This window comes from Carcharodon carcharias, chromosome 14 (genome assembly GCF_017639515.1).
Source record: "Carcharodon carcharias isolate sCarCar2 chromosome 14, sCarCar2.pri, whole genome shotgun sequence".
Classification (NCBI taxonomy): Eukaryota; Metazoa; Chordata; class Chondrichthyes; order Lamniformes; family Lamnidae; genus Carcharodon; species Carcharodon carcharias.
The window spans coordinates 127,743,614-127,764,040 of NC_054480.1; the positions used below are offsets into that span (position 1 = coordinate 127,743,614).

The 20,427-nt window shown below is 42.5% G+C and overlaps 1 protein-coding gene across 10 annotated transcripts in view; it reads left to right on the top strand.

The window, feature by feature from the left end:
* gatad2ab (GATA zinc finger domain containing 2Ab) overlaps window positions 1–20,427 on the top strand; it is a 125,807-nt gene that overhangs the window by 97,518 nt on the left and 7,862 nt on the right. For 4 of the 10 annotated variants that reach the window (XM_041204343.1, XM_041204340.1, XM_041204345.1 and 1 more), the window contains exons 4-10: window positions 772–901; window positions 2,265–2,396; window positions 6,712–6,801; window positions 11,808–11,939; window positions 13,571–13,762; window positions 18,261–18,537; window positions 19,719–19,921. In XM_041204343.1, the coding sequence (XP_041060277.1) occupies window positions 772–901; window positions 2,265–2,396; window positions 6,712–6,801; window positions 11,808–11,939; window positions 13,571–13,762; window positions 18,261–18,537; window positions 19,719–19,921 (1,156 nt within the window). The remainder of the gene's footprint in view (window positions 1–771; window positions 902–2,264; window positions 2,397–6,711; window positions 6,802–11,807; window positions 11,940–13,570; window positions 13,763–18,260; window positions 18,538–19,718; window positions 19,922–20,427) is intronic. The other 6 variants (XM_041204341.1, XM_041204348.1, XM_041204342.1 and 3 more) reach the window with 6 other exon arrangements.

Here is a 20,427-nt window from a genome sequence, read left to right on the forward strand (position 1 = left end):
GCAGCTGCTGTTTCTGGGAATGAGACAGGGAAGTTTACACAGCCTGTCAGAGCTCGTACTGTTTTCAAAAAAGAAGTGAAATAAAGCAAGGATCAACAAAGAAAAGGCCCAATTGCTCTCTACACCTGTGATTAGGTCTGTGTGGAGAATCACTTCTTATCATCCCCTGCTCCTCTCTTTTCCCAACCTCTACACTCTTTCTCCCCCACCTCCCCACAACAGCAATCCGAAAAACAAATAAATGTGGCTATGTTTGTGGGCACAGGTGATGAGACATATTTAGGCAGGTGTTGCAGAAGCAGCTCCCTGGGCTGTTGAGACAGAGGATCATCAAACCATGAAGATTAAGTAAATCCTGTAAGAAATTTAGGAGCAACTTCATTACCAAGCAAGTGGTGAGAATGTGGAACTCACTACCACAAGTAGTTGTTGAGCTGAATGGTTCAAATGCCCTTTAAAGGGAAAGCTGGATAAGTATACAAGTGAGAGAAAGGAAAAGAAGGTATGCTGATGGAGTTAGATTAAGTAGAGTGGGAGGAGGCTAATATGGAGCACAAACACTGGCACAGACCAGTTGGGCCAACTGGCCTTTGTCTGTGCTGTAAATTGTGAGCTAGAAGGGTGTACTTGTAAAGGTAACGGGGGAAATCTTAGATTCTGTTGGAATGAGACAGAAAATTGTACTCGCTAGCTGAAGACTTCAAAGTTTAGGCCGTTTCATTTTCAACCCCCTCTATTGCCTTGTTCAGCCTCTCGTCCAATCTCTTGCAGTGAAATGAAAAAGGGAAAGCGTGCCCCATCTCCAGATATCATCATCCTTTCTGACAACGAACCTTCAAGTCCGAGGATGAACGGGCTCTCAAAAGATCCAGGAAGGAATGCAAATACAGACGATATTATGGTGAGACAGACATTCATCAAAGCCAGTGACTTCAGTTTAATTTTATTTTTATAAGCTAGCGTTTATGCACAATTATCTTTATTGTATCTGCATATATCTGGGATGAATTTAAAAGCAATTTCAAAAAACAAAGATATGATGGGCCAAGTGGCCTCTTTGCTTTATAATTCTGTGCTTGCTTCCTTGTTCTAGCTGATTCCATTTTTTCTTTAAAACATGGCTAGAATTTTGGAACAAATGTAGCTTTACTCTTATTCCTGTTCCATTCATGGGATTATACATAATATCCCAGTTCTTTTCTGAATGCAGCACCTGCTACAAAGGCTGACTGGAGAAAACACTTTGTAGCTAGCCATTTCCATTTCATAATTTACTTTTAGAAACACTCCTTAAATTAGCTTATGAACAGTCATCTTTACCTCTCGTTCCTGCTTCTGTTGTCGCCCCTGTCCAAATTAAAATAATTTTGCTCAAGAGCCTTGTTTCCCTTTCCTTTGACATTCTCTAGTAAAATGTACATTTTTTTTTTAAATTAAAGAGCCTACTTCTTTCATTCAGTTCCTGGCCTGTACTGGGCTGCTTTGAATCTGGTTGTTATGGTTGGCTTTGGTGTCCTTGATTAGTGACAGGGGATTCCACTCCTGATTGCCATAAAATGCCCCGTTCTGGAAAACACACATCGACTGGAAATTGAATTGGATGGGAGCAAGCACCCGCGATGCCCCAGCACCCAAATAGTTTGCTAAAACTGGCCCAGAAACTTCCGCATGAATCTGCTCTTGAGAGAGTGACTAAAGGCTGCCTGGTGCCTGTGAAAACATATCCCAGCACAATTTGCTGGCTTCAGGAGAAGCTATTGCACCATAAGTGGACTGAGAATAACGGTGTTGTTCTATTTCCAGCGGTGCTTCTGTGAGCAGTTATTGATCAGAGGCCAGACACTGACGCAATAAAAGAGAAAGTCATATTTCTAGCTAGGAATATCATATGCTGCAAGGAAATAAAGTGGAAGTGTATAAAAAAAACACACAGACAAGGCATCATTAGATTTCCCCACAAAACATTTTGTTTAATTAGCTGATGTCCACCAAGGTGACTTTAGGAGACTGTTTTGCAACCGACACTGTTTACCCTAGCCTAAAGGAAGGCTTAGATCCTAATCACGATCAAGTGAACCTCACTGGAAATCGTACTTACGTGGATCCGATTGGGTTCTGTAATGGTGCCATGGTGGTCTAGCCCATTGACAATGAATGCCTAGGTTTGCACGTGAAGATTGGCTGCTTGGACAAATTGGCCAACTCCTGTTGGGCAGTGGGAGAAAATTGGCAGACTTTATTTTATAAGTAATACTTCCTTTCAGAAAAGCACACCAGAGGAGCGAGAGAGAATGATCAAGCAGTTAAAGGAAGAGCTAAGGCTGGAGGAGGCCAAACTTGTCCTGCTTAAGAAACTTCGACAGAGCCAAATTCAAAAGGAAGCCACCATCCCGAAGGTAATCGGTACTGTTGTCCTGGTCTCTCGTGCAATCAGCGCACACACACACACAAACACACACACACACACACACACAGACACCACCCCCACCCCCCACCACCCCCACCCTACCACTCAGTGCCATGTTTTTTTTCAATTTTCTCAATAAATGCAATGGAAATATTTGTTAATACATCACAAACCATCAAAAAAATTAAAACTCAGCCATTTAGAATGGCTCAAAGTACCTGGAGTAGCTTTACATGGATTCCACAAATGTGGAGCTCATTTTACAGCAAATAGCTTAGATGCTTTCAGAAGAAAACTAGACAAGATGATGGTAGAAAAGGGAACAAAGACATGCTGAAAGACTGCAATGAGACAGATAGAATGGGAGGAGACCCATGTATAGTATAAACTCTAACACAGACAGGCCTGGACCAAATGGCCTGTTTCTGTGCTGTACATTCTTTGTAATGCTAGGTAATATAGGTAACTGGCTAGCAAGCAAGATGCATAAAGAATCATAAAATTGTTATAGCACAGGAGGAACCTATTCAGCCTGTTTTCTGTGCTGGCCATCTGAAAGGGGGCAATTCAGCAATTCACCAATGTCATCCTCTGCCTTTCTCTATAGCCTTGCAAATGTTTCCTTTTCAGATAATGATCCAATTTCCTTTTGAAAGGCTCAAATACTTGAGGGTGGATTTTGTTTAATGAAACTTTGTTAGGAGAGTGACTCACCCCACTTCACCCATCTCTTCTCCCCACCTGCCTCGTGTATTTCCTTTTTTGACTAGGTTTAAAAACATTGGGAGCTCACCTATTTTGTCTTGAATTTCAGTCTTGATTTGTTGACTGGAGGCTTCTACACTTGGATCCTCCACTCTCTCATTTGTATTTCACGTGAGATGTAATTGTTAACTGTAATGTAACGCTTGACTTTAAATATCACCGGGAGTTAGCAGATCTCAAGATAGTCACTGCAGTTATCCTCCACGTCCCTAAATGCATTATGTTCAATTGTGGACCAGACACCGGAAAATCAACCCGGGGTTCTCTTCCCCCACCCCACCCACTCCCTAGTCCCTTTGATGGCTGTCCAATGATTTCTGATGGAAGGTGTACATGGAGATAAGTTAGGAACAGGATCCAGTGTGATTGTGATACTTTTCCTTGGTTGAATATCTGGAAGCATGTGGTGCCTGCATTAACACTTGAAGCCACAAAAAAATTCAAAACTTGTTTCACATTAATTCCACCAAAAAGCATTCCATTTTGAATAGGGGAACCTATGACTGATTTTTGGGGAGGGTGAATAAACAGTTACTGTATCTTTTACAACCATAACCTGTGTGGTGGAATGGATTCTGGAAGCTCTGTTTAATCGACCACCCTTAAACAGGGCTGAGTAGGGCCATGCATGGCCTGTTAATGAGTTTGAAACAATGATAGTATTCCTCCATCCTGCCTCATTGCTGACTATTGATCTAAAATGCATTTCCAGAATCTGGAGTCTTGTCTTTTGTTTCAGTTCTAACCTGTTGCTGCAGACTAATTAAAAAATACAAGTATATCTTTGTACTACAGAAGAAAATTCTTTATTATTTTGAGTTTGAAGCACTTGCAGAGATTTCTATGATGCTTAGTTTAGAATATTTCCTCGATCAAGTTCTGGGGTTGATTATTCCATCTGATTTGATTCAAGATTCAGAAGGCCATATTAGAAATTGTTGGCATTTATTTTAATGTGGTGACTAGCTGCCCCCTAGCAGCCAAAGCCAAGTGCTGCAGCTGCTTTATACCAATCAGATCAGCACATGATGGATTACTACACAGTGAGAACATAGAAACAGGAGGGAGGACAGTCTGCCCTCAAGCCTGTCCAGTATTGTTAGATTATGGCTGATCTGCATCTTAACTCCATCAACCCATCTTGATTCTGTAATCCTTAATACTCTTGCCTAACTAAAATCTATTGCTCAAAAATCACTGTCTTTAAAATAAAATGCAGCCACTCTCTTCATTGTTTGTTATTAAGGGTAGTATGTGGCTCTCTGTATAGATGAGAAAGTCCTGCAATCGGTTTCTGGCCTCAGTTCAGTTAGCTGATCTCAGCTGGAGTGGCATTGACGGTGTGGGATGCAAGCTGGAGTGGCATTGATTGGGTGGAGGGGTGGGGAGGTGTGGTTCTGCAATTGGCCTTAGTGCCCCTAACCTTGAGTAGGAGACAATTGACCAAGGCTCCCACTCCTTATTTCTGCCCTTATCATTTCACTCCACAAACCGAGCTGAGAACAGGTTTGGGCTGATTGTAATACTGTGCAGCATGGCAATTCTGGCTGTCCAGGCTCTCTCTCTTTACAAATTACTGCTGCATGCATCTCACCCCCCTACTGCCCCTTATAACCTGCACCTCAGCAAGAGACTGTGTTTTCAGAAGAGCAGTGAAGAGAAAAGGTAGAGAGCTGGAGAAAAGAAAGAGAGATGGGAAATTCAATGCCTGGGAATCTTGCAGGAAACACAAGTTTTGCATGTGATGTGGTGGAATGCCTATTGTAAAAGCCCCAGGGGGCACTCTGTTCAAATGGTTAAGTTGCTCAACTTGGTTCTTTCCCTGTGTCAGCTATGTTATCTTATGAACCTTGCCATGACTTGCTTAGGCTGCATATGAAATGTTTGAAGAGATATCTTGTTCTAAAACCATAACCTTTATCAATCGCTGTTTTATGGCCCGGTTATTATGAAAGTAGCCAATAAATGTGGATTGTGCAAGCAATGCAATTTAAAAGTTTCACCTTTCGCTAACACTTTCTTAACACTGCCCAATCTTGTTTGAATTTTCCGCTGTTTTCCGCTGTCCCAGTGAGGTTTAAAGTGGTTGTAAATACACTCAGCTTTTTTTAGTGATCCCTTTAAGGTGCCAGCTCCTGAGTGAAGAAAGTTAGGGCGATGTATTGGGAGTGGATAAAGATGAATTTTCCTCATGATACCTCGTGAGTGTCATGATCTCCTGAAAGATATTTGATTGGCAGATGTTTCACACATAACCTACCTGCTCCTGAAATTGGTCAGTGTTTGTTTTTAAAACTGTTTCCTTCACTGCCCTGAATCAATAATCACTAGTGTGGTTGGATAGGCTAATAGAGGAGAATGCACCATCTAGTGGGTGGGGTGGTATTGATGTAACCCTTTTCTTTCCTTTTTTATGGGATGTGAGCGTCACTGGCAAGGCCAGTATTTGTTGCCCATCCCTAATTTCCCTTGAACTGAATGGCTTGCTTGGCCATTTCAGAAGGCAGCTAAGAGTCAACCACATTGCTCTGTGGTCTGGAGTTACATGTAGGCTAGATCAGGTAAGAATGACAGGTTTCCTCCCCTAAAAGGCATTAGGGAACCAGGTAGGTTTTTACTGAGGCTAGTTTCAATCCCAAATTTATTAATTGAATTCAAATTCCTCCAGCTGCCCTGAACCCATGTCTGCAGAGCATTAGCCTGGGCCACTGGCTTACTACTCCAGTGATATGACCAGTGTGCCACTAACTGCCCTCCATCTTTGTTCACCTTTGTCTTTTTTCTGTTTATTGGATGTGAGTCACCCATTGGTTTGGAGTCATGGACTTGACAAATTCTTTTGGTCATTTTTTATTTTTAAAAGAAAAATTGGTCTCACTGGGGCAAGCAGAGCACAAGAAGAGTTTTTCATGGGGCAATATGCATCCTCAGAGTGGGATCCAAGAGTCAAAAGTGAGTTGCCATTGTCCATTTAATATTTGAACCAAACAGGTTACCCACCTGAGCCAGACAAAGCCAGGGACCTCTTGCCTTTGGGCAGCTGCATAGCAGCAGCAGCCCTGTATTTTCTCCAGCTCCTCTGGTTATCTCTCAGATGATTAAATTAATGGAAGCACTTGGCTCCTGACTCAAGGAAAGGAAATTTTGGAAAAATATGAACTCAAGATCAAAAATCTTTGTATTGAGTCTGGGTGGTACAGTGCTCACGACTACTAACCAGAGGTTGTATCAAGCCTAAACAGCAGAGAAAGTTGACATTATGGTGGAAATCTCACGATGAGGAACTATAATGTTGCTGAGAAATGGCTGGGGGTGAGGGGGGAAGTCCCTATTTGTGTAATAAGGGGTCCACTGAGTTTGGAATTTATCTGCATTGCTTATTTTTTAAACAACTGACTTGAACCGTTTGTCAGTCTGACTGGCCTGGGTGTTTACAACAGTATATCTCTTCAAATGGGCAATATATGTTTGCTTTGTGCCCTTGTGTTCCTCAGCTTTCTCATGTGTATTTGTGCTTCTTTCCAATGTTCTCTTCCCAGCCTGCTGTTTCGACAGGCACTGCCATGGCCACCCCACCCCCGCTGGTCCGAGGAACGCTGCATGTTCCCACTGGCAAGCCCAACTTTCAGGTCAGTGTAGCAACTGGGACCTTGCCAGGCTGTGGGTTAAGAATCAAAAGGGGGCGTTGGGGGCACAGAAACAGAGGGATTGAGGTGAGTTCTTGTTTGGATAGGAACGTAGCTGTAAGAGATAAGGATTCTTTGTCAGAACGTTGAGCTCCAAGACTGATCTCTTGGGTACGTCTAAACGCAGATATGTTCCAGTAAACTGGTATTGCAGCAAGAGAAATATTGAAGATTTCGCTTGGCTTTGCAAAGATGTAATTCCCCATTGGGAGTCATTCTGAAAGAATGCGCAGTCATCAGAATCTTAAAACTGAGTTACAGCCTTATAATCCCCTTCATATCTACTTTTCGTAGAATATAAGCACAGTGTTGTCACTGGGATTTCAGTGAAGTGCAGTGAATCTGGTGAAAACTTTCCACTTGGCACTCAGCAATTCTGGAGTTAGGAGTTGTGTCCGGAGGGAGCATTTTGTTTGACAGAATGACATCCTGGTGGGTACAGCTCTGGTAGTAATGTGAGGTGATAGATAAATGATATCACACAAAATTGAAACATCATAACCTATGGGAAACTCCTTTAGGACTTCTACTAAATAAGGTTAGTGATAACACTAGGTGTATATCCTGACTTTTTTGGAATGGAAGTAACTGCCTGCTCAGATTGGTCAAATTTAATTGCTGCTGAAAATGTTACCAATGGTCATTGATTACCCTCAACATTCTGTTCGTTGAATGTGTCATCCAAGAGAGTTGTGTGAAATAGAGGGATCACAATGTTATTTTTGTTTTGTATCGCTGAGGGTGTGTATCAGTTAACGACCTGAAAACAGATTGAAATGGCAAAAATTAAACATTTTCAAAATTTTCCTAACTCTGAGCTGGAATATCTCTTGCCTGCATTCTCTTTAATCATGAGCTCACCTAGCTGAAGAACAATTCTGAATGACAGCTAACCATAGGATTGGAATTCTTAACCTGTTCTTTGGAATTAAAGTTCTTAGCTATTTGACTTCTGACCTTATCTTTTTCATTCTTTTGGGAAGAATTTTTCCATGAATTTCAATTCGTTCTAATGTTTTGCAAAGCTACTTTTCGACATGTTATTTACTGCTTCTTCTGAATTCCTGCATTACTGACTATAATTTGCCCTGTTGGTGCATTGTGACATCACCAGACCTCCATTCATATTCATTGCCGCAGATTGGTTCAAACACCCACCCATGATATGCAGAGCAAACCTACTGTTAGCCTATTATTATGGGACAGACAGTTGGATGGTGCAGTGAACTAGACACTGGTTCTCCATAGTGTCTCTCAGAAACAAGTTGACAGGAAATAAAAAGGAGAAAATGCTGGAAATGCTCAGCAGGTCAGGCTGCATCCATGGAGGTTAATGTTTCAGGTCAATGACCTTTTATCAGAGAAAGTTTGTAGGAAATTGTTCTGAGATGGTCCCTCTGTGGACTCTAAGCATGGTACTTAGTAGACAGACTGCAGTCATACTCTGATATCTACTTAATACGTGTTTATTAGTACTACTTCTGAACAAGTTACAGATTAGGCACGTTGCTCCTAGGCATGATTCCAACCTCTCAAAAGTCTAACTCATGACTGACTAAAGTCAGTGGTATATCATTATCTACATCATACATGAGCATATCCCATCTGTTAACCCTTTTTACTACACCTCCCCCCATGTATACTATCCAGTCTTCAAAAATAATATGAAACTATGTCTTCAACTATTTATATTGCATTTCTGTAACTCGCTTTTTAGAACTACAGATTCTGTCCCACTCCTACCCTTCCCCCTCCCAAGTCACAGTCCTGGAGGATTCAATCTCCCATAGTATTCTCGATCCTTAGGGAAGACGTCTTGGAGACATGGGGGGTCTCTTCTTCCTCTCAGGGGACATCATCACCATCTTACCAGCAATGATGCTAAATTGCTGCCCCAGAGCGTAGAGTTCAGGATGACTGAACTGCAAGGACAATGAGAACTTTTCAGTGGAAGACTGATCCAAGAGAGAAGACTGAAGAGCATCGACCTTTAGACTGTCTAGGACTAGACGATAAAAACTCAGGACTTTGAGGAATTTGTTGCTCCCTCAAAGTAAACTGGCAAAGACCTTCAGAAAAGGAATGACCTTATTCTCCAGGTAAGACTTTCACAGCCGCATCATTCTCTGCAGCATCGAAGAGTGAAAAGACATTGAAGATCCAAGATTTCATTGAACTTAGAGGGCTAAGAAAAAAAGAAAAAATTCCTGTAAGCCTTTCAGGAAAAGTAGCAGCAATAATTTCCCCATATTCCAGAAAGACTCTGCGTTTTGTAGGAGTGGTAAGAGAACCACATTTCTCTCTGTACGAAGTTGCACCACAATGGGTAATGGGAAGAATTGCTGAGAATATGGAGGCCAGTCAGCATCATTTTCAGTAATGAGACAGATTTCTTGTATGCAATTAATATGGGGACAAGATTGCTGTATTGGATTCTGCAACTTCAGAAGTGCTAATGATTCTGTCACAGCTTCTGTGCTAACATCCAGCTCTGGAGGAAAGATGATTTTCAGCTGGGACTGAAGTGAGAGTGTCCATTGACTTTCATCCAAGGATGCTATCGGCTCTTGACATTGTGCTCCTCCATGGACTCTTGACATTGACTCAGGCAAGGCCTTCTCTCTGGAAGACTCTTCATGGACATCTAGAGGTAGACTAGGCAATGCATTGGCAGGCTCAGTGGAACAAAGATTTGAAAGCTGCATAATCACTAGAAATGCAGCTGACTCCTCCATAAAGACAACAGAGGCTTCATTTGGTGCGTCTTTTGAAAGGCGATTCATCCTCTAGGACCTCAGCCTCCAACCGATCACTCAGTGCTGCAAGGACTTCTTCCCCATCACTTTCTTCTAAGAAAATCCAATTCGGATCCACCAAGTCTTCATGTGGATGGTCACCACCTGCCACAGTACCTTCTGTATCCACCACCTCTGGCGTAGTGTCTTGAAGAATGGAAAGATTCGTAACTTCATTCTCCATCCAGGATCTAGTGGGTGGTGCCTCTGTGAAAGAAAGGAACTTCTTGTTGATTGTATAAACTCCCTCAGCTTCTGAAGGCTGAATTTCCACTGGTTCTAAATAAAAGGCGTAAGATTGTCCCTTGAAAGACAGTGAGCTGTTCAAATGCTGGGCATCAGCTAGTTTTTCTGGGATTCCTAGAAGTATGTCAACCTTGCCACTCATTAAGGATGTACATTGATTGTGGAGAACATCAAATCAATGCTCTGCCGCCCCTTGTAGTGAAGAGCAATAATCCTGCCTTTAATAGGAAGTTCTGTGCCACCCGGACCTTGTAGTTGGATGTCTGATGGATGAAGAGTCATTGGTTGAAGCCAGTTGAGATCACCTAATATTTTAACAGCAAATCCAGTATCGATTATAAAGGTGGTATCGGAGACTTAAACTTGCACTGTAACTGACCAGTGGCCTGGACTAAGACTATCAACTTTGCCCAGGAGCTCTAATTTCATCTTTATCTTGATTTCCAATTTCTTGGATGGGATGTGTTTCCATAAATATTATCTTGTTTTCTACCTCGATTAAAGTTATTGGATTTGCAGAAACATGTGAACTGTTCAGTTTTGCTGCTACTATTTCTAAACAGGTTACAGAGTAGGCATGTTGCTCCTAGGATTGGTGTTTCAATCTCTCTCTCTCTAGAGAGAGTCTTAATACATGACTGACTGATGATTGTGATGCATCATCATCTAAGTCATATATTAGCATATCCCCTCTGTTAACTCTTTATACTACAGAAATGTCTCCACTGCACAAAGTGGTGCTATTTGGCAATTTACAGGTGTGTCACATAGATTGGTGGCAGGAAGAGGAGCCCCTGGGTTTGAGGCAGCTTGCAAGGGCAGAGCACAGAGAGCTTGATGCTGACACCAGTTTTCCACTAAACATCCCTTACCTTGATTGCTAACTTGACCAAAGTAAAGTTTTACATATAGAGAACATTACCCTGGAAATGATTTAAATATATGAGCAGTGAGTGCCAAAGAGAGAGGCACAAGAGTAAAATCTCACCAAGGTCAGCATATTTAAAGTGAAATGAACTGGTCTACTGTGATTTTTTTTTTTTAAAGCATTTCGATATCTGGAAGGCCCCTATTATGTAATTGGATTGTAGGTTTTAATGCCCCACCTAACATTGAATATCTTGAGGTTTGCTGAAGTACTGGTTCCAGGTCTGGAGCTGATGGAAGCAGTGTAATCAATCTGAGATAATGAATTAAGAACTGCATGACCCAGGTTGTTGTGGTGAGTTAGTTAAACACTCTGGGTGAGATGGCATTTCATAAGAGCTGAAAAAGTTGATTGAAAGGCTTTAAAGATATCATTTCAAGTACCAAGCAAATTACCATACAACTGATGATGAATTGCAGATCAGAGAGGGCTTTGAAAAACTCTGACTTAATGCACCTGCAATTTGCTCCCCCATTTCTTTTAATAGTCTGAAGTGGGAAGCATTAGGTCTTGGAGATTTGTCTGTTTAAAGTCACATCATTTTCTCATTTATGCACTGGAATTTTGTCCTCTTCCTCCTCTTTGAAAATGAGTACTAAATACTCATTTAACAATAAGAAAGGTCATCAGCCTGAAAGATTAACTATGTTTTTCTCTCTCCACAAATGCTGCCTGACCTGCTGAGTAATTCCAGCATTTTCTGTTTTTTGCTTGTTGTCTATTATAGCATCACCTAAATCAGTCTTTAGGTTGGGACATGATTGTGTCTGGATTTGACGAACACGTGCTGGCATTTGCTGTCAAGACTGACACATGAATAATGGCCACTTGGGCAAGGAGCAGAGGTTGAACAATGCCCAATAAAGTTAAATCCGACTAGGCTTTGGTAAGAGGGCAAATTGGCATAGAAATTTGAGGGAGAGAGAAGTGTCAATGTTTTTAATAAAAACTATTCCTAAACATGCACACCTGTCTTGCAGGTAACCACTGCCCGCACAGTGGGTACAGTAATACCACCACCATTGGTTCGTGGTGGTCAACAGGGAACCTCAAAACCTGGATCCCAGCAGAACTCTCAGATAGCGATGCCACCATTAGTGAGAGGCGCACAGGTAAGCAACTGGCTAGGAGAATCAGTGTTTCCTGGGTTAGTGGAATGGTGAAATAGCCACTAAAAATACATGGCTTTCCTTTATTTTGCATGGAGTTCAATACAGAAATGGATCTGGTAATTAATTTGGGGAGAATGACATCGGTGATCATGGCAATTCAGTTGTGATCATTCATCTCCCTCGTACAACTTGACCCAGAAACTTCTCCAAGTAGCCCCATCTTAAGTATAAAAAATATTTGAAACAGAAGCCAATTTGCTATCTTCATAGCAGCTTGCAACAACCCTTGAATATTTTTAGGTGCTTCACTTAACAACGAATTAATTAGTAACTGTACTTGAGGGAATCAGCCCCATTCGTTTTGCATACATGTTGATGAGGGCCAAATAAATTTAGCTGCAATTTTTTTGATGATTTGTGATGGTGTGACCTCCTTATTTGAGGAAGGCTTTACTTGGATCCCTGAGTAGCTTGGTCAGTTAATATTAAAACTGCCAGATTGTTACTGAAATCCCAGCTGACTCACTCATGCCTGTGAGAGAATATATAGTTGTCTCCATGCCTATTGGCAACATAGGACAAGTGTGAAATGCTGCCTTGTTTGTGTTACTCAATCCCAAGGAAAAAACCTTTTTAAAAATGTTGATTTCAATATAGAGGGAGCCCACCTAGCCATCAAACCTGTATTAGTGTTTCTTCAGTGAAGCCTTCATTTCCTTGTGTCTGTAGTAAAGTTTAATTTAACATCTACGTTGTTTAATCTTCTTGCTATAAAATAGCACTTCAAAGCGACAGTTTTGGAATGCGAAAATTATGTCCTTTGTCCTACAGACTGTCAGCAGCAACAGTGATGCTGAAAAAGATATCAATATCATTCCCCCACCCCCCTTCTCCCCCTTCACAACTGAATTGTAATTTGATGCATGCTTACAAAGTGCCATTTTATCACCTTAGTGACTTTGTGTAGTGTTTAAGATGAAAATCTTACCACAATCCAATTATGTAAATCACTTAACAGGTAGTGTTTAAGCTGAAAATTTTACCACAATCCAATTGTGTAAATCACTTAACAGGTTGAATAGTGCCACATGTGTTGTGATGTGAGGTTGATCCCTTAAACTGTGTGCTTGTGATTTATGAGATGATCTTGCACACCCTGAGCACTGCTGTGGTTTTGCTCTAAGTTACTATATCACAGCCACTGCGTAGTTAGTGCAATAACCATGCGCACTTGGTGGTTATTATATATGTCGCTGTGGAAGTTTATAAATGTTGACAAATGTGCTTACACATGTAAGGTTTTAAATACTTTTTGTATTCATGTGGGCAGCAGGAAAGTATGTGCTGCAAATACATTTTGCCCTCTTTTCTCTCTCTTTGCCTTATCCTCCATAGATTTAAATCACCCTTCTCCCCACCCTCAACTTTTTAACTTGTTTTTGCACACTTTTCCTCTTAATGCAACTTGCTATTCCAGATATGAGCTGGTTGCTTATGTCTGTGCGACTGCACTGTAGTGTGATGTACTTGGTAGGAACACTGAATAACCTCTTCCTTTTCTTTTCTGCCTTGCTTTCATTTTCCGCCATCCTGGTCACACCATTTCATCCATCACTGTCCCATTCTGTTAGCCAATGTCTGTTTCTCCCCAGCAAATCCATGCCATCAGGCCACATGCCAGCACTGCCCCACCACCCCTGCTACTGGCGCCCCGGGCATCGGTGCCCAGCTCGGTGCAGATTCAGGGCCAAAGGATTCTTCAGCAGGGACTAATCCGTGTGGCCAATGTCCCCAACACCAGCCTGCTCGTCAACATTCCACAGGTAAGCTGCTGACAGGGGATATACCTCAACTTGGTAAATCTCAGGCTGAAGTTTAGTGTCAAGGACGATGAGAAATGAGAGAAGGTGACACTGAGTCTGGATTTTGAAACTTCTGAAGGTTATAAGAGGAAAGGAAGGAAGAGAGGACTGTGAGAGCGTTAAGGGGTTCCACAACTTTGAGATTGTGTGAAAGAATGAATGAAGGTTGGTGATGGAACTCATATCTTGATTTCAACACGGTGTGATCAGACTTGGTGTTGATTATTTAACCTGCTGTGGATACTCTGGAATGTGGGGGTTTTGTGCTCAACAGCATTACTATCAGGAAATGGAACATTATCAAATTTCTTTCACCCACTGTTAACTCAAATGTTGCCGGGTTAGGTGCATCAAAGGTGAACTGCATAGTAAAGCTCCTTCCCCCATAAGGACATGAGTTGGCCATTCATCCACTTGAACTTGTACAGTAATTCAGTTAGATAAGTGGTCCCCAAACTGTTTTTTGGTTGAAGGTCCTTTTTTTAAATGCATTAATCACAGAACCTCCCCACCTAAATTATAATACCATATAATACTTGTGTGAAAATGTTGCATGTAAAAAATTGTTTCAATAATGCCTTTTAAGAAAACAGTATTTTCTGATAGGTATCATTAAGATGCGTGTGCCTGTTTCTCACAGCAGAGCCTGCCAATCCTTGGCAGGAGCCTGCAAGAAGCACTCGGAGCAGGGATAGCAGACCACTAGGGGAGAGCAGGAGCACAGGACAATGTTCGCTGATCGCACAATATTCACCATTCGCGACTCCTCAGATACTGAAGCAGCCCATATCCAAATGCAGCAAGACCTGTACAATACCCAGGCTTAGGCTGACAAGTGGCAATTAACATTAGTGCCACACAAGTGTCAGGCAATGACCATCCCCAAAAAGAGAATCTAACCATCGCCCCTTGATGTTCAGTGGCATTACTATCAATGAATCTCCCACTATCAACTTCCTGGTGGGTTACCATTGACCAGAAACTGAACTGGACTAGTCATACAAATACTGTGGCTACAAGAACAGGTCACAGGCTAGGAATCCTGTGCTGAGTAACTCACTTCCTGACTCCCCAAAGCCTGTCCACCATCTACAAGGCACAAGTCAGGAGTTCGATGGAACGCTTCCCACTTGCCTGGATGAGTGCAGCTCCCACAACACTCAAGAAGCTTGACACCGTTCAGGTCAAAGCAGCCCACTTGATTGGCACCACATCCACAAACATTCACTCTCTCCACCACTGATGCACAGTAGCAACAGTGTGTACCATTTACAATATGCACTGCAGGAATTCACCAAGGCTCCTTAGACAGCACCTTCCAAACCCATGAACACTACCATCTAGAAGGACAAAGGCAGCAGATAGATAGGAACACCACCACCTGGAAGTTCCTTTCTAAGTCAGTCACCATCCTGACTTGCAAATATATTGCCATTCCTTTTGCTGGGTCAAAATCCTGGAACTCCCTCCCTAACAGCACAGCAGGTGACCCTACACCACATGGACTGCAGCAGTTCAAGAAGGCAGCTCACTACCACCTTCTCAAGGGCAACTAGACATGGGTAATAAATGCTGGCCCAGCCAGCGAAGCCCACATCCTGTGAATGAATAAAAAAAGAGGATCAGAACAAGCATATGGCCACCACTCATTCACTCTCTCTTGACCACAGCACCCTGAATGGTTGCCCAACTGTAAGGCCCAGCCCTGTTTCGTGGACCCGCTGGAAAGTCTCCAAGAGACCTAGTTTGAGAAACACTGTTAGATTATAGCTGGTCTCTATGTTAACGCCATTTACCTGCCCTTTCTCCATTTCCCTTGACAGTTTACCCAGCCCTTCTGCCTCTCCCCAAACTTTAGAAGAGCGACGTATGTTGCATCAAAGTGACATTTGAGGTTCTTACACTAGTATCTCTCCCACCTCTTCTGTGAATGGGAGATGTCTGCTGTGGAAGGAATCACAGCTAAATCCAATCTTGTTCTTTCCTGATGTGCTTCAGATTGGAAACATGGTGGAACCCGGCTTCCAACCACACCCTGAAACCTTCAGTCCAGTTCAAGGAAAGAGTGTCCATTAGATCTGCCCTGGTTGAGGTCAAATACCTGAGGTCAGGCGGTAGCTCCAGCTGGTTCTAGTGGTTCCAGGGTTGCCTTTGGCCACTAAGCCACCAAGGACATACTCAGCAAAATTTTTAAAGCTGCTGTAATTGACCAATTGTAGTTGTTTCTTGACAGTAGGTGATTTTATGGTGCAGTCTGCAGTTCACTGGGAAATAGGTTGAGATTATTGAAACCTGCTTATGTACCCCACAGTCAGAGGTTCAGGTATTGTGAACTTATAATATGCATCATTTTTAATAATATACTGACTGCAGACTGGCAAGATCTAATGGAATTGGAGGTAATATACTAGCATGGATCTATGATTGGTTAACAAATAGAAAGCAGAGAGTGGGCATAAATTGTTTATTTTCAAGTTGATGGGCAGTGAATACGAGAATGTTGCAAGGATCAGTGTAGGGACCTCAGCTATTTAATTCAATTAATACTGAGATGAAGAGACAGAGGGTAATGTGTCAAAGTTTGCTGATGATACTAAGCCATGTGGAAAGGTAAGCTGTGGGGAGGACAAAAAAGCTGCAAAGCGATTTAGACAGATTAAATGAGTGGTCAACAAGATGGCAGTTGGAGTATAATGTAGGGAAGTGTGAAGTTATTCACTTTGGTTGTAAGAATAGAAAAGCAAATTTTATTTAAAAGTGTCACTTGTAAGTGTTAATGTTCAAACAGATTTGGGTGTGCTCATACAAGAAATGCAGAAAGTTAGCATGCAGGTGCAGTAAGCAGTTAGGAAGGCAAATGGCATGTTGAAATTTATTGCAAGGGGATTGAAGCACAAGAATACAGAAGTCTTGCTACAACTGTACAGGGTTTTGGTAAGACAACATCTGGAGTTCTGTCTCCATTTACGAAAGGATATACTTCCATTGGAGGCGGTACAGCGAAGGTTCACTAAATTAGTCCCTGGGATGAGGGGGTATCCTGTGATGAGAGGCTAAGTAAATTGGGCTTATATTCTGGAGTTTAAAAGAATGAAAGGCGATCTCATTGAAAACTACAAAATTCTGAAGGGTTTTGATTGGGTTGATGCTAAGAGAATGTTTCCACTGGTTGGGGAATCTAAAACACGGGAGCACAGCCTCAGGATAAGGGATTAGCAGATAGATGGGAACACCACCACCTGGAAGTTCCCCTCCAAGTCTCATACAAGAAATGCAGAAAGTTAGCATGCAGGTATAGCAAGCAGTTAGGAAGGCAAATGGCATGTTAGAATTTATTGCAAGGGGATTGAAGCATAAGAATATAGAAGTCTGACAAGGAACAGGAGCAAGCCCTTTGAACCTTCTCCACCATTCAGTACGATCAGGGCTGATCTTGGGCTTCAACCCCACTTTCCTACCCGCTCCCCATATAATTTAGTTCCCTGTGAGACTGAAAATATGTCTGTCCCAACCTTAAATTTATTTTATGCTGGAATACCCATAACCCTCAGGGGTAGAGAATTCCAAAGAGTCACAGCCCTTTGAGCAAAGTAAGCTTTCCTCATTTTCTTTATTCATTTCTGGGATGAGGGCTTCGCTGGCTGGGCCAGCATTTATTGCTCATCCCTAGTTGCCCTTGAGAAGGCGATGGTGAGCCTTGAACCACTGCAGTCCATGTGGTGTAGGTACACCCACAGTGCTGTTAGGGAGGGAGTTCCAGGATTTTGACCCAGTGACAGTGAAGGAACGGTGATATATTTCCAAGTCAGGATGGTGAGTGACTTGGAGGGGAACTTCCAGGTGGTGGTGTTCCCATCTATCTGCTAACCCACAAGGGCAGTAGGTAGATGGGAACACCACCACCTGAAAGTTCCCCTCCAACTCACACCATCCTGACTTGGACATATATTGGCCATTCCTCCTTCATTACTGGGTCAAGCACCTTCATAACGCGCCTTAAGTTTTACAAGGCTTCTAAAGGGCAATTAGAGATGGACAATAAATGTTCGCCTTACCAGTGACACACACATCTAGTGTCCCATCTAAATTTTTTTGGTGGAGTGCAATCTGTTCTCATCATTGCATAGTACCTTTAAAAAATGTTGTGCTGCAGCTTACGTGCAGTATTTTAAGAGTGCAGCTTTGAGCAGCCTGCACGGTACCTTTTGGATTGCAGCATGGCTGCATCCCCTTGTAGCTTACAAAGAACATTGTCCATGTCTGTGAATAAGTAAATAAAATTTGGGCATGGTAACAAAGAGGTTAAGAGTACTTTTGTAACTTGGCTTCAGTAAGAATTTGTGACTTTGGGAGGAAAAAAGATAATTTTGAGGTGTTTGGTGGGAAAAAGCTCTGTTCTGTCTCAATTTTTACCACACACTGTTTCTACCGAGCAGCTTAATCTCTACTTGTTTTACAGGCATCGAGTACGATGAAAGCCTCAACGCTGAATTCGTCTCAATCAAATGCCAACACCAATACAGTGTCGTCAGTCATGAATTCCAATGACTCACCAGCCAGTCGGCAAGCAGCGGCCAAACTTGCTCTCCGGAAGCAGCTGGAAAAAACGCTGCTGGAAATTCCACCGCCTAAACCACCAGCTCCCGAGCTGAACTTCCTACCTAGTGCTGCCAATAATGAGTTTATCTACCTGGTGGGCCTAGAGGAGGTGGTGCATAATCTTCTAGAAACCCAAGGTAGAGTGTTAGTTCTTGTGCACAATATTTTGCCAATTGGTTAGAGCTATAGAAACTTGCCTCTGGGATTCTAAAATCAGGGCAGTTGGAGTATTTATCGAATTCCCTTTTGAAAGTTACTACTGAATTTGCTTCCGCCTCCCCCTTTTCATGCAGTGCATTCCAGATCATTGTAATTCTTTTTCCTCACCTGCCTTTTTTTTTCTCATACTAAATCAGCATTCTCCATCATTAAATCAGCTCAGATTTAATCCAGTTTTCACCATTAGCAGATTTCAGGTAGGATGACAATTGACCAACCCATTGTTGCAACTGCTGATCATGATTGGCAGATGTACGTAGAGTGAAGTCATGGATGGACTCAGCTGTGAATTACGAGATTGTGGTGTAAATCTGAAAGGGTTGCTCCTCGTTTTTTTCTTAGTTTTGCTATGTGTTTGAGGCCAACTACAGCACCTTCATTTTCAGCCTGCCTCAGATCAGATAACTCCAGATAGACTGAGGATTCTACCAATGCCACATGATCCAGTCAGCCAAGTTCATCCTGTAGATACCATTAAGTTTATCCTGACCTGCCTGTTGGCTGATATTTGCCTTCCAGTCAACCTAGAAACAGATTATCTGGTCATTAGCACATTGCTGTTTGTGGGAGCTTGCTGTGTGGAAATTGGTAACCTACATGACAACAGTAACTACATTTAAAAACCTATAGAAATGCAAGTCCTCCTTTCCAGTCTGTACAGCTCAGTTACATAGTGGGTAATTTATTTCTCAGCTGAACCATCAACACCAACAACAACTTGCATTTGTATAGCATCTTTAACTTAGTAAAGCATCCCAAGGCACTTCAATGATGTGAGTCCAGCACTTGGTGCGAGTTAGGGTACATAGGCTTAACACACACACACACACACACACACACACACACACACCCCACCCCTCCAACCACCACCACCACCACCCCGGAGCCATGACTGCCCAAGGTACGGGTGTGGATGGGAGGGTGGGACAGTCCTTGCTGGATCACATTCTCAGTGTTTCACAACTGTTGCAGAGCAAGTTTTTACTACAATTGTCATGTTAAGCAAACGGATGAAAACTGTTGAGAGGGGCGTGCATGTGGGGAAACCAAGTGCGTTCACCTTGTGTTCCGATTGTGATGTGTTTTCCTGCTTTCTCAGGTAAAGGTTCAGCACAGGGACTGACCCAAGAGCCATATGCCTGTTCTCAATGTAAAACCGATTTCACCTGTCGCTGGAGGCAAGGAAAAACTGGGACTATCATGTGCGAGCAGTGCGTGACATCCAACCAGAAAAAGGCATTGAAAGCTGAACATACCAATCGTCTGAAAGCAGCATTTGTGAAGGCCCTTCAGCAAGAACAGGTGAGCAGGCGAGAAGCTACAAACTTACCCACCAGTACTGTACCCCAGTGTTCACAGTGACAGACCTGTACCCACCAGTACTGTACCCCAGTGTTATACAGTGACAGACCTGTCCCCACCAGGACTGTACCCCAGTGTTATACAGTGACAGACCTGTCCCCACCAGTACTGTAACCCAGTGTTATACAGTAACAGACCTGTCCCCACCAGTAATGTGTCCCAGTGTTATACAGCGACAGACCTGTACCACACATTGTACTGCAGCCACAGAATTGAGATAAGCAATACATTTTAATCATCTTCCATGTACGTGTTGTCATGTACCACCTGTATTAAATGCGTGACTATTGTTTTTGGAGGATAAAGTTTTTATTGTCTACTTTGAGGGGGAAGAGAATTCAACTTGCCAATAGATAGCCAGGTTCCCATCACAATTATCTCTTCCAGACAGAGCAGTGAGATGTCGTCTTCAACAGCAATGTAAACAGCTTAGGTTGTCAGCGGGG